This window comes from Artemia sp. Qi Xiang Cuo, chromosome 3, assembly GCF_049724085.1.
Source record: "Artemia sp. Qi Xiang Cuo chromosome 3, ASM4972408v1, whole genome shotgun sequence".
NCBI lineage: Eukaryota > Metazoa > Arthropoda > Branchiopoda > Anostraca > Artemiidae > Artemia > Artemia sp. Qi Xiang Cuo.
Genome location: NC_142796.1, coordinates 64,807,207 through 64,822,598, shown reverse-complemented (window position 1 = coordinate 64,822,598; position 15,392 = coordinate 64,807,207). Strand labels below are relative to the sequence as shown.

Sequence of the window (15,392 nt, the reverse complement as noted above, 5' to 3'; positions counted from 1 at the left end):
CTTGACTTTAATGCTGAACCCTCTATATACAGCCTTAGTTATACGCATTGCAGATGATGTCTCCACCCTTGAGGTGTAGACCTCATTTATATATTATATGGTGTATTTCGTAGATGACATTTTTGACTTGAGATTTTGTATTTTGTGGGTTTTTCTGTTCAACGTGCAAAGATAAAATATATGTCTGATAATTATGAAACTAAACATGTTCATAGACTGAGAATAAATTAAGCAAAAAAAACTATATTGAGACATATTGAGCAGAAATAAATGAGCTTCAAAGATTGAGCAGAAATAAAGAAAAGTTTGCATGGACTGATGAATCCTGAAGGGTTTAACCGAAGGTGAAAAAGGAGAAAGAGATAAGTAAAAGCGCCTGCATATAAACATGGCGACTGCTTATACGATCTGCTTTGAGGAAACATATAGCCTCTGCGATTCATCTTTTGTTAATCATAGGTTTCATATTAGTCACTGTATTTCATAGAGTTATGATGATTACTTGAAGAAACATATTTAGCTATACCCGTGCTTCTGTATGTATGTTATGGTGAAAGACCGAAATTTGGTAAATGTCGACATTCACCGGTAAATGTCTGAAATTTCTTTTTCTCTGCTTGGATTCAGTAAGCTTTGCCATTTAGCTTTGTCAGTGTTATGCAAGCTTTGACGGTAAAAGTTAAAGTTAGGCTAGGTTAAATTAGGTTACAAATCTCAGAAATGGATTAGAAACCTAAACTAGCCTAACCTGTCACCATCTAACCTTGTATAAAACTGACAAAGCAGACTGGCAAAGCTGACTAAATCCGAGCAGAAAAAAGTAATTTCGGACATTCACCGGTGAATGTCGACAATTCCTCTGTTTCATTCTTTCGTGGTATTATGTATTTGTGTTTTTTTTTTTTTTTTTTTTTTTTTTTTTTTTTTTTTTTTTTTGTCGGAATATGTAATATTCACTTGTTTTTTTTTTTCTGTGGACAATTATTGAGTCAAGGTTCTTATCGTTTCTGGACAGTATCTCACATCTGTAAAACTTGCTAGATGGGTTTTCTTTCCTGTCAACCCCACTCTAGAGTGTACTCAAATTTTTTTTTCAGGAGTGGAGGGAGGAGGGAGGGTCAAAGAAGAAAGAAAAGAGACAAACTGAACGAAAATTATGTGAGAACTAGACAAAAGGCCTGTCAGAATACGGATATAAAAAAGTTAAAGATAACTGTTCTTTTGTGAAAACTAGAGAAAAAACGTTTTGTCTGCTTTCTTCGTGTTTTCGGTATTGAGCATCAGTGACATACTGTAGAATAATTGACCAATGCATTATAACTAGGCATATATATGCAGAGGAGTATGTTGGGGTAAGAGGGAATGGCTGGTCAGTAGGTGCGTCAAATAGAAAAAATGAATTACATTGAAACTAGGCCTTCAGTGCAAAGGCCCAGCGAAGTGTCAGAACAACTCTTACTTAGACTCATGGGTCATAGTCGCGAAACGAAAAAAGTGACGATATCTATTGGTTTCAACTCGAGGCTTCTAAAGGTACAACAAAAGTTCTAATCTTGACCTAATGCTAAAGCCAAAATTGAAGTTCTAGTGCTAATCCCTACCAAATTTATTCAAGATCTAATGGACCATTTTTATGGACTCAGATGGCAAGAATCTAGTCCTTCTATCGTAGAAGCGCCCGATCGAGCACAGGCTCCCAATCCCATAAATGTTGCTGTTTACCAGATTTCGTTGAATGAATTCCGTAAGCTCGCCTAGTAATTAGTGTACTAAAACGATATGTTTATACCTTTATCCTCTCTCGTCCTATAGAGGGTAGATCATGCGCATACTATAAAGAGGCACTACTGTGGGGCTAGGTATTGCTTCCCGCCACTATCCCACGCCCCACTGAAGTTGGAATGAGCACAAATCCCTGAAAAGGTGTAACTAGCATACTGTTCTACTTCTGACCAAGTTGATGGAGCCCTTTTTTTCTAGAATTTTTTATAAAAGGATTTGAAGACCTCTTCTCTTTCTCTTCCCGCTAAACGTTGCCCCAGGTCCAGACCTCAGCAAGGTATGACCAGGGCTCTAGCAATTACCTTATGCAAAGTTTGACTGAGATCCGGTCGCGATATTACTTCCCAACAAAGTTTGATTATCATTCGGAAATCTTTTCTGTCTGATCTCCTGATGACGAGGATTTAAAAACCCTGCCCCCTTCCACTCCAACAAGAGGGTGGGTCCTGATCTCTAAGAGCCATAGTTTGAACGACAGTTCTAAATTTCCACCTGATTTAATCGAGATCTGATTATCTAGTATACTGGCAAGCACGAATACAAGGTGGTGGGGGCGATGGGGCAATTGCCCTCCCCCTCCCCAAATGAATTTTAAGAATCCTTCCTAAGTCATACTATATACGAGAAATAAGGACTGAAAAATCGATCGTTTTCTGAAACAAAAACAATGAAACATAAACGCAATAAAATTGTTCAAAGACGGTAAGTGCTATAAACGCAAGACTGAAACGTTTCTGTGCTGTTAGGGAGAGCTCAAGGGAGTGCTGACCCATGACAAGAAGGTTGGACAGTGACAGTGCTGTGGACAGTATAAGCCTGCAAAGGTTGGCATCACTTATCATTGCTCCCTGGAGACAGAGACACAGATGAAGTGTACGTAATACGTACGTCCAAATGGAATAATTTTATTTCTATCACTGAACATGAAAAAAATCAAGACTCCTTCACTGGCGCTATAAATGTTTGTCTCATTGCTAGCAGCCACACAACATTATATGAAGTACCCTGACAATGATGCCGATTCATCTGCCAGCAATCTAATGTCTGCCTCATTTGGTGGTACTGAAATAGCTTAGAGTTGTGATGAAGATACCAGCTTGTCGTCTATTATAAGGGTCAAGGTTGTATCTTTCTTTGTGCCGAACGGCTTTACACCCTACTGTAAAGAGATTTAAGAATCATGTGTCGCCTCATACCAATCGGGAGTCGCAAATTTCGCTCCTCGATTTCTTCCGCCAAGTCTATGTCAATAGTTAAGTGATTATATTTCACATCTCCCTTGACATGAGACCTGGTTTTAATTATTTTTTTTTTTTTTTTTTACATGGTAAATTCGTTGCAGGGCACCATAAGGCCAACTATCTTTTCTGGCGTACCTCAACGAGGTTCTTTGAGCAGTAACATTCTTTGGAAGATACATTTCCTGCTACTAGAGCTAGGTATACTAGCATCATTTATCATCCCCTTTACCCATTTTTCCTTTTTTCTTGACATCATATTCTGAACCTGATTAAGTTCTCTTCTAGTCTCATAGAGAAAAATTTTTGACAAAAAATCAAACTGCCTCCAGAGTTGTCCACTGCATCAAAATGCACTGTTATCTTCTGCCAATCTTTTGCCGCGTCTGCTTTTCACCTTGATTGGGATAAGTTTTGCAGCCTCAGCAAAGCTTGTCTTTTTCCCCATTCAACTGACTAAGCTTTTTTTATTCTTAGCCCTTTTTCTTTACTTTTGAGTATCTTTGCCAAAAGTACTGGTATTAACATTAGAAATAATCGCCTCATCCTCAGACATTGTCATTTAAACAATAGGTGCGTTCTCGGACATTGTATTTTGAGAGAGGATTTTTCTATATTTTTTTTTGTCCTATTTCTGTAGGAGTCTCTCACGTTGGTGTCCAGAGGCTTAGATTATCCATTCATCTTATATTGCAAACATCTTATATTGCATCTTAAATAGCAATCGAAAATTTTACAACTCACCAAATGCAACAGGCAACAAGTGCGTAATCTACCCTTTGATTGGGTTCGCCTCTAATTGGCCAACGGGTATCGACGCTTAGTGGTAATCACGTCCTCAACAAAGTTTTCCAATGCCTTGCGCAAGCGGCAAAGTGAGCCAGTTAATCTCTCGTTGCGTTACGTTATGTCGATAGCAAACCCGGCCTTAATTCAATTATTTGAAATAAAATTGTAGAAGGGGGGGGGATGTTACACTTTCTCCTTTTGGCACTGTCGCCCCTCCCAAATTAAGGCTCTGGACCCTTGTTTGTCTACTGGATGTCCCGGTGACAAGAGTTCAGTCCCCCACTCCACACAGGTTGTTTTATGTTTGGAAAGCTCAGAGACTCAACTCGCCAATAAGACTTTATTTCCTATTAAGTTTTTTTGAGATCAGGGAACCCTTCTAATAAATGTCCACATGACAAGATTCTGGGAAACCGCTTTGTTTTTCCTCCACCTAGGAGTCGAATCGCAGCTACACTTGTTTCACGCTACTCCTTACAGTAAGATCTGTTCTTGCGACATTTTAAAAAGCTCCATCACCATCCAAAATTTCTTTAAAAAGTGGGAGATACGGAATTTGGATTGCCAGATTAATCGCACAAGAATTAATTCCTGGCAATCTAGAGGAAATACAGGATTTCGATCTAACTTCTTGAAGAGGTTGGTATTCTCTGCATGAATGTGATATTACATGATCCCTAAGAAATTTACGTTTGGAATTAAAACTGCTTCTTGTTTAGAATGGCTAGTTGGCTAGAAAAAATGATTTCTATTTACTTCTGAAGATTTACTGGAAATTTGGCCAACTTCAGAGGAACTTACCTCTTATCGTTGTCGAGCTGAAGACCGCCGCCGATGATATTAAATAATAATAAAATTACAAAAGGTTTTCTGTTACTCCGAAACTCATTAATAGACAACTATGGAAAAAATTCACGCAATTTTCCCAGTATTCAACGGTTTGTGAATTCAGGTATACAAGGCAGTTAATATGTGATGATACATAATTATTATTCGTTTTCCCCTATTTCTTGCCAAAAAAGTGTTTTTTTTATATATGTATTATATAGCTGTCTGTATTCCAGACATTAAATGATTTCTTTGCGTGTGTTTCTGTGCAGACCTTGAAAACAAATATAGTAGGAAAACTACCATGCCTGCTAGATTACTGTGATTTATTAATCACGCTATTTACTAGAGACTACTTGGCAATCAATACAAAACTGTTTCATTCTACCAAATCTGTAGATCTACTGAGAGGCTTTTTATTTAGGTTTGTTTATTGCGACTCATTTTCTTGAGGGAAATATTTCATGGAGTAATCCTTTGTACCATATATCACGACTTAAAGAAAAACCCTCAATGATTTTCAGTGGCCAAATTCGGAAGCTTATATATATTCATAAAATCAGAATTGTGCTTTTCATGGGAGGGTGGGGGTATCCCTTGCCAACATGCTTGTGTGAATTCACCCTCTTGTTGTTGCACCTGCAGAATATTTACTGTATGTAGCCTACATATTGCACAATATACGTTTGCAATATGTACTTATGTATACTTAGTAAAGTTTACCCCGTTAGTGCAGGGGCTGCTTCTCTATTAGCCCACTATAAACATGTAAGTGTAATTTTGCTTCTAAAAAAATGCAAAAGATTCAAAACTGTAATGAAGAATTTGTAATTGAAGAGTGATAGAATTTGTCAGTTCCATCCTGTTGTAAATATTTATAGTGTGGAGTTGAGATGAATAATAGTCTCCTTTAAAGTGTGACAACAATCTGTCGTTTCAAGTTTGAAACTCTTTCATTAAAATTGTTTATTTTAGATATCTGAATATCTGATCTTTTTTACGCAAGCACTTTTTTTTTATTCATGCACATTATACACTGAAAGCCGGTATTATGTAGTTGTGCGTGACTGGAGATTAAAGGACTGTGTATGATACTTTAGATCCCTCTAGTTCGAATGTTATTTTTAAAAAAATTGGTACAAGACTACCGGGCTAGATCCATTATTTTTAATTTTTTTTTTTCTTTTTTTTTTTGGTTTTCTTGTGTTGTGTTTTTTTAACTAATTAACAAATGGGTCACAAAAAAAAACATAGAAATATACATATAATACTAACAAAATAAAACTGCGTATAATACTAACAATATCAAAATAGGTCCCGACGCATATTTGCGTGTTTGGGATAACCCAAAAAAAGGAACACTTTAACTACTTATACGCTAATACACTTCCTCGGGGGAATACAACTCTCTGACTCCTCCTTCCCTCCCCCACCCCTACTAAACAATTAATCAAAATTCTAGAGATAATAAATTTTTTTATTATCTTATATTAGTTCCCAAATTAGAAATCAAATCACCCTAGATAAACCATAGTTCCTCTTGTACCACCATAGGCATAAAGGGTGTCGGTAAAGATCTTAAAGCCATCGTTTAGGGGGTTGCATTGTTGATATCCTCGCCTTCCATGATTATTTGTGCGAGGTATGTATGTCACTCGCGTGTGCACTGTAAAGTTTGTTCTTTGGTCTCATCACTTACATGCGTTCGTTGGCTGCCCCTGGGGAAGTATGTTGAGCAATCTGAAGATTAGCATTCTCTAATCGTGCCTTAGGCAGTGCCACGTTCTTTTTATGATCATATTAGATGCTTTTCCGTGTTACTTATTTTTTCCTTCGAGAGTTTATGAGTATAGCAGTTGTCTTAAAATGCAGCTAGACGCTTCTCCATGTTGTCTGTGACTTGTACACAATCAAATCTGTATGTTTGAATTGTCAAAGCGATGCTTTGGAAAATTGAAGTTTAAGCTTGATTGAATATCCATTCATCTTTATTCTTGTCAGAGTCTTTGAAATGTTGACCTCGTTAGGACTATGTGTGTTCTTAGGTATTTCTCGGAATCACCGCTGTATTGAACTGTGCTCCCAACATGGCCAATGCCAGCAACTTGTTCTATGTATTCATCCCCAATTTAGTATTCATGGGCTAACTGATGGTTAACGTGGCCTTGGTTTCAGGGGCATTTGCGTAGCCTGACTCATTAGCTCTACTACAGTCTACAGGTTCCATGCGATCATGCTTCCTTCTAATAGATAACACGAACAAAAGCAGAAAATTAAGCTGGACACGAGTCCAAATACACGAGAATGTGGATAGTAGTCCTGTAGCTTATCCAAGTTAGCCCAGTAAAAATAGCTCAAAAAAAGGCCCAACCTCAAACAAATTGCAACAAAAATGATTTTTACACCAAAAAATGCAGAAAAATAAGAGAATAACATACTAAAAGCCTACCAGAATCCACCCATGAGAAAAACCGTGGCAGGGGAAAAGCAGGGGAACGAGAGGAAATTTCGCGAAATCCAGAAGTGTTCGGATTCATTCAAGTTAAGATGATTTCCGATGTAACTTTTAACGTAGAAGACAAATTTTGCATCAAAATCTCGATTACTCTGTCCCCTGAAGATTTATGAGGGGGAAAAGGGGGCAAGAAGGGGAGATTTTGGTTTTCCGGGTCATTGCGATGTTATGATGCGACCATCCTGCTAGCAGGATATAGGCCTGGCATCAACAAGTTAGCATTCGGCATGACCCCTATCGACGAGTTCTCTGGACTGACATCTAGTGTCTCTTCAGTGACTGAATTACCCAAAATGTAGCGCGCTGAATAATTAAAATAGGTAAGTTTTCTTGTGAATATTTGGTCATTTTTGTTCCGAACCTTCCAGAACGTTAGTCAATTTTTGTTTATCTTGTACCATTGAGAATTCTTTCGCTTTTAAGCAGTTACTATACTCAGTTCTATGACTTTTTATTTCTATTTTTACCAAAGCCATCTCGCGGCTTCTGGAACCGAATCTTAGTGAATGAAATGACCAATCCGAAGAAAATGTGTTAGTTCCGTCACTGACAACAGTTCACTATGTTTGTTCAATTTTTGCTTCAATTTAAGTTTTCTACAAGAAGAGGACAAATCTCGTGAATTTCTTTGCTCCGTATCTCCCTAATTATCCAACTAAAAAATTTCACAAACAGGGAGTGCTGACAACATCTTATCAGTCGTGTAAAGGGTTCAGTTTTGTGCTTGCGTCGGGGATTGGTTCGTTTAATTGGTTTTAACGTTTCTTGTCATATTTACACTAGTTGATACGATTATCTACTGTATATCTTTTTTAATTCACTGATGATTATTTGGGTTATTTTTTTTTTACCAATTGCAGCTTGATGCAATGATGTTCATATTATTTACGTTTGTTCAGTATTTAGGAGCCTAAAAAAAGAAACATGTCGCGCACCCATAGAGCAGTGCACAATCAAGTTTTTCAATTATATTTTCTAATTGAGTCTTTCTCGTTTTGTGTAATTTGCTCTAAGAGTTAATATAGATCTTTGCTCTAGCATTCGTCACTAAAAACCACATGTATAACTCCTAAGTTTATGTGTATTGCTTTTTTTTGCTTATTGCTCTGTCTTTTCCTTTTTTGTATGACGGGTTTTCCAATAAATAATAATAAGAATAATAATAAAGGAGATTCGCGGCTTCAGTCCTCTTCCCACATCAAGTCCTCTGTTACTGAATTAAGTTTTCTGTTATTCTAATATTCTAATTAAGTTATATTCTAATATTATATTCTAATATTCTATTATTATATTCTAATTATATAAATATTCTAATTCTATTAATTATATAATATTCTAATATTGTATTCTAATTATATTCTAATATTCTAGTATTCTAATATTAATATTTTAATTAAGTTATTCATCAAGTTCTCTGTTACTGAATCTTTCGTATCTTCATTTCAGACGAGTGCGGCTTCACAATGTGCAATCTGTGTTCAGAGCGAAGGAGATGATAACAGTCTCTCTACGCTTGGAAGCAAAGGTGCCGTCACAATTAATACTGCCAGTAAAGAAAGAAGTGATTCTGTCGAAGTTAACCCCGGTGGCGAGGTTCATGCTCACTGCCGAAGGGGCTTCAGTAACCAGAGAAGAATTTCTAGTCTTAAACATTGCAATGAAAGTGATTCAGCAAGTAATCAAGAAAGTAACAGTATATCCTTACGTTTTGCAAGTTCTTTATTCGCATTCGACAAAGACTGTCTGTTTCGTGCGACCCCTGTCATTGCTGATCTGCGTCATCCAGGCTATTCGCCATCCCAGACTGTTAGAACAGACACATTTCAAGCCAGTGTTAGACTTCTGTGTTCACAAAGACAAAACGAATGGTTGACCAGCATTTTGGAAAGGTTAAATGCAGCTACTGCTGATCTCCACGCAGCTGATGCTATCTATCACACAGTTTGTTCAGTGAACTTCCGGACTGGAAAAAACCTGCCTCAGCGCTATTCGAAATTTAGTGGTGAACCTGAAGTAAAGAAGTGTAAAAATGACAGACCTTCCGAAGAGGTTCGAAAAGAAGCGTTTTACAAAGTGGCGAACTTCTTTGTCGGTCTGGACGATGTGCAGGTTACACTGACCGATATTTCGAAAAAAATGGAGGAGTTTTTAGCCGAAACAGATCTGGAGCCATACAGCAACGTTTATCTGAAGAAAATGCTAGTTGATTACTTCGGCGACAAGGTGATCATTTCTGATGTTCCGGGGAAGCAAAGTATAGTGACGCTTAGGGAGACGGCTGCAAGCATTCTTTGGGATTATTACCAATTGCCAAAAGACATAAATCCGGAGAAAAAAAAGTCGAGATTGCGAAAGCTTTTGCAAGAATAGTGGAGAGCGAAATAAAGACTGTGATATCGTCCAAAGAAGAATATGACCAAATACGCACCTTAGTTTCTGCAGAGGACAATCTCGAGTTCCTTGTTCCATCCCTACGGCTTTTTCTGTCCATTTTGATCAAACACAACAACGCCAAACTTGTGGTCAGTGCAATAGGGCAGGCAATAATGCAAAACACGAGACCTCGAAGCATTACTGTACCAATTCAGCTGGGGTTGGCTGAGTCTATGCATCATCGGTTCGGCTCACGCGACGTTAACGACACACTGAGCAGCCTAGGCTTTGGTGTTGGCTAGGCAGAAGCCCTCCGATTTGAAAGATGTGCGGCAATGGCTGAAAGCCCCGACCAAGAACTCGAAATACCAAGAGGCACTCTTGTCCAGTACATTGCAGACAATTACGATCATAACGCTAACACTCTGGATGGGCACAGTTCTTCACATGGTATTGGTATTCTTGAGGTTAAGTCTCCGGGTGTCAAACAAGAGTTACTCGTGTATCCCAGAAAAGATTTTAACTTGAAAAAAACTATAGAAAAAGCTACTATATTGATCTAATATAACAGAAAGCATACTGCCCTTACAGATCAGGTCACTTATGGAGGTTTGTTACTTCCAGAGTTTAAAGGAACTAAAAAATATCTTGATATCATGGGAGTAAATCTTCAGCTATATCTGTGAGATTCTTCAGTCAGCTGGTCAGTTTCAATGCGGTCAGCTCATGCTGGACAAACCCAGAAGCGGTCATCGATAGTTTCCCAGCCTATGATTGATTTAAGCTCAACCGATCTCACGTGCATCAACACAACGTTAATGTTTATTGCAGAAAAGGCAAAGAAACTGAACCAGATTCCTGTCGTAACCTTCGACCAACCACTGAATTAGAAAGTGAGAATGATAGTTGAATCGTCGCCTTTCAGTAGCCCCTTGAAAGAGATCGTAGTGATGCTTGGGTCCTTTCATGGAAGAATGACTTTTCTTGGGTGTATGGGCTATCTTATGGGAGAAGCAGGTTTGGTTGAAGTCCTTGAACAGATCTAAGCACCGAACACTGTAAAACACATCCTCTCTGGCAAAGCAGTTTCTAGAGCAATTAGGGCGCATTCTTTCCTTGAGTTAACTCTGCACATCTTACTTTTTGCCTGTGCTTTCAAAGATACTGCCGACGGTCTACGAAGTGAACCCGCACCCCAAATGGTGAGCGCAGCCAGTGTCTATACAAAGCTGACATCCGAAAATATTTCTATTGAAGACCTTTCTGCGTCTCCAGCGGTGGTTTCACTTTTAGAAGAAATTGAGCAGGCAAAAAAGGAGCTAGTTAGCGAATCTAGGAGTGCGAAAGTGTGGCTTGAACAGTATTCTGAAATTAATAAAATTCTTAGGATGTCAGTTCGCGCTGAACGGACTGGAGATTTCGACCTGTATCTTTAGAGCTGGTTTAGTATGCTTTCTTGTTTTGCGGCATGTGGTCGGAATGCATATGCTAAATCAGCCCGTCTTCATTTACAAACCCTTGTCGGTTTGAAAGAATCGCAGTCAGAATTATACGAGAAGTTCCAAACTGGTCACTTTTCTGTTAACAGAACCGAACATTCGTGGTCAGGACTGGCAGCAGACCTTGTTATAGAACACGTATTCATGAAAACTCTGAAGACCGCTGGCGGTCTCACTAGAGGGAGAGGTATGAATGAAGCGCAGAGGTCGATCTAGACACTATCTATGCCAAAGCGAGCTCAAATGAATGCAATCATGCAAGACCTAACCGGATCTGTTTACCACAAAAGCGAGCAGCACGTTGATACATCGAGGTCCAGGATATTGAGAGACATCAAAGATTTGCAGAAGTTGCTCAAGTTCCTTGAGCCTTTGCAGCCGTTCAACAGGGGTCAGGAGCTAATAAATATTGTTACCGGAGTGAATGCTTCACCAGAGGTCAACGTCGACGAAGCAAAAGACGTTGGGTTGCACATACTGCAAGGGATGGGTGGAAAGCCAGTAGAGACTTTTGTACTCAAAAGGAGAGATAAAGTCGTAACTTTGGCTGCAAAGTCGGCTCCGAAGCTTGATGGTGAGCCGGTCGAGATTGACCAAACGTTATTGTTCCAGCGACTAGCGGCCTTAGCCACTACCGATGGTCAGGATCTATCGGATTCTCTTGGTTATGAACTTTGCTCTTTTCTTCCTGCACTTTTCAGGTCATACCAACTACTACGCACAGCTGACAAGGCTTCCCTCTCAAATGTCCTCTGGAAAATGATCGAAGGCTCTTCTGCGAATCTTTCAACGAGTTGCAAATATGTTGTAGATGAAGGACATACATAAATTGCCTTGGACAACCGGCGCTACTTTTGGACCCATATGTCTGGCCTACGCTAGCTATGTCAAAGCTCATTTTGGAAACGCTACGGTTGGGTTCGACGGATACGATGATTCACCGTCAACAAAAGACCAGACTCACTTGAAAAGATCGAAAGGCTTAAGATCTCCTGATATCGACTACTGGGACAACAACGGCAACCCTCAAAAAAGACTTTTTCCTGAACAACCTGAAGAACAAGGGAAAATTCATCCTCCTGCTTGGCGGAGTGCTCAGCTCGTCAGGATGTCGCGTGGTGTATGCTTCAGGTGATGCAGATTTCACGATTCCGACAGCCGCAGTGACAAGTTGTTCTGAGGTAGAAACCTGTCTTGTTGGCAATGACACAGATGTGCTCGCCTTGCTTCTTCACCATTGCCAGCCAGGAAGCTACCTACTTTTCTTTCGAGCGGAGACCAAGCCGGGAACAGCCAAACTCTACAACATAAGAAAACTAAAAAGCAAGCTTGGGGAAGTCGCAGAGTTCATACTGCCCATCCATGCTTTGCTGGGATGCGATACGACCTCTAGGTTCTACGACGTAAGAAAGCCAGTGTCACGTTTATTGGCTAAGATCAATGAAGAATTCCGAAAAAATGCGGTGGTTTTTTGCCGGAAGATTTCAGTAAAGCATCAGATCATCAGTGCAGACGAAAAGCTCAGACTGCTTGTTTATCAGGCTAAAGCTGATACCAACCTTCAGGATTTGCGTCACACCATGTTTGTCACAAAACTGGCTTCTTCGACCTCGTTCTTCCGCCCAGAAAGCTTGCCTCCGACATTGTCAGATGCGTAGTTTCACTTCTTCAGAGTTTTCCTACAGGTCATGGAATGGATGGGCTGCTCAGCTAATCTGGACCCATCTGACTGGGGTTGGCGGCTAGACAGAACCAAGTACGTCCCTGTAACGATGGACTCGAAGCCAGCACCTGAAGCGCTACTGAGAATAGTACGTTGTGTTTGCAAGTCAGGTTGTGAGACAAAGCGTTGCAGTTGCAAAAGAAACGGACTTCACTGCACAAAAGTATGTGCCGAGTGTCATGGTACCGACTGCCAAAATTCAGAAAGCATTGACCTTGATGATGATTTTAACAACTAAGTTCCTGTTTTAAGTTTTTTATTATTTGATTTATTTTAAGTCTGTGATTTGCCGAAGTACATTCAATCTGTACCAATGTTATACTCCGTGATGATTCTTAATATACTGTGATCGAATCCTTGTTGAAATGGGCTCAGCAGCCAAAAAAAAGAAAGAAAGAGAATTCAATTTCCCTACTTTTCACCCTCTGCCATTTTTTCCTGATGAGGGAAAACTAGTATTCTGAAGGAAGATTTAGATTCTGCGTCTCAAATAACATCAGAAATAGTCTTTACAGCGATGAAATCGAGCGAATCTGAGTCTTCCTCGTTTTCCCCTGTTTCCCCGGCTAACCCTATCAGCTACCCTCGGTGGTGCAGATTTCGATGCAGAATTCGAGTTCTGCGACTCGAAATACGTAGGACTGGGTATTTAAAGTGCTAAAATCAGAGGTCCTGGCATTTTTTCAGAATTTTCCCTCTTTCCCCTCTTTTTTCCCCTGTCAAACTTTTTCCCATCGGTGGATTTTTGTGGGCTTTTAGTATGTTGTTCTCCTGATCTTTCTGTATTTCGTACCAAAAATCGTACCAAATACCAAAAAATTCTTGGGAGCTGCGCCCCTTCCGCCGCTTGGGACACCCCTGGAAAAAAGGAAAGTGTTTTGAGCTTCATGTATTCACTTAATGCTGATATATATGGTTTTAAAGATTTGCAAATCTACTCTTAAATTTAGGAAAAGACCAAAGATAAGCCTTAAAATCCCACAAAAAAATTACAAACTGTATTTTTCAAAAACTAGAACCAATGAAAAAATAAACTGAAAACCCCAAAATTAAGGTAAAATGCTTTTTGTCAAAATTGTATTATGTTATCTTCTAAGCCCTGGACACAGGGAAAGAGTAGGGATAGTAGCTTGACAATACCCCTAGGGTACAGTTTAGGGCCCAAATTAACTGCTGAGAGGTTTATTTGTGTAAAAAACTAGGCTACAGTACTTTCCAAGATAACAAGAAACCCTTAATCCAGAATTTTGCCTTTACTGTTTCAATTTAATTTTATGTAAATCCTAGGATTGTATCTGGGACCATCAAAAAGGTAGCATTAATTGTTACAACTGGACACAAGATTACAATAGGACAACTTTTGAAAAAGCATAAAAGCATAAATTTTGGTGCAAAAATCATTTTTGTTGCAATTTGTTTGACCTCAAACGCTATTTTTACTGGGCTAAGTAATCAGTTTTACATTTTAAATTGTAAAACGATTGATTAATATAAGCATGTAAGGATTGGTGAATGCAAAATATGTTTAGTTTAAGTCCATGGGAGTTACAGCAATGTTAGCAAGGGGCTTTTACGTGTTACTAATATTGTTCCAAAACCATGTTGCTCAAATTATTTATAGGCTTGTTTTTCGCGAGCCCAAAAGCGAAGCCGGCTTAGCTTTCCCTTGTTTATTTCTATTATTCGTGACTAGCGGAAAGCTGCCTATCCTTTATTCGCAAGAACATAAGAATTGACAATATTTGGAAAGCAAGTTCAGCCCGCTAGAGGAAAGTGTTTGTGGATTGTGGTTTTTGGTGCCGAATTCCAATTATTACGCTCATGACTTCTTTTTTCGTTTTTATTACTTCCAGAAATGAATAGTATTTTTGAAAACCTCACAAGAAGATTATTGAGAACCATTATTAATCTTGCTTTATATATAACATTTATTATGATAATTGAAGCATGGTCATTTTCTAAATGACTTACTTTTTCAGTCTTTATTTGCGACTAGTCGGTATAGTTTTCACTATAGGCCTGCTGTCTCGCTAGCCAGCTTTGCTTTCCATTGGTCTTTCGCGACTGAAGCTTTTTTGCCGCTAGGACATGGCTTTTTGTGAATAAGCGCCTTATCTCGCATTCTTTCCGTAGAGTACTGTATATCGTCGACGCCCATTCCTTTCATACTTAAAGAAAACATTAGATATAGCTATCATTTCTATTAAGATTTTTTTAATTGGCGTGAACTTTTTGCTTGGAAACACTAAATAGCGTTGATGATTGTTTCCTCAAAGACCTGCTTTGGTGTAAAACAAATTTCAATTGAATCTTCTTTTTTTCAGACGTTCTCAATTGGCAGCGGGAATTCTTTCTGGTATTTTTTTTGTAGTTATTTTGATGACAGTGTCAGTCTACAGACGATGGAAGGTTGAACAAGAAATTGCCGGTCTCCTTTGGAAACTCGACCCAGGAGAAATTGATGGCTACCCTTATAAGGACGCCCCATTCGTAGCATCGAGTAAGGTATTAATTTGGTTTGCAAATATCGTCAACCTTAAAAGACTGTTAAAAGTAGATTCATACTAAGAGGCTAATTTGAAGGAGAACCTTTGCCCTCTCTTTAAGGTCCAGAAATGAATAAAGTGCGTATTGAATGCGAACAT

The 15,392-nt window shown here is 38.9% G+C and overlaps 1 protein-coding gene across 1 annotated transcript in view; it reads left to right on the top strand.

Moving 5' to 3' along the window:
• The window catches only part of LOC148954418 (receptor-type guanylate cyclase Gyc76C-like), a 269,197-nt gene that overhangs the window by 190,932 nt on the left and 62,873 nt on the right, over nucleotides 1-15,392 (top strand). Inside the window, exon 10 of the mRNA XM_089086478.1 lies at nucleotides 15,072-15,252. Within this exon, the coding sequence (XP_088942604.1) occupies nucleotides 15,072-15,252 (181 nt within the window). The remainder of the gene's footprint in view (nucleotides 1-15,071; nucleotides 15,253-15,392) is intronic.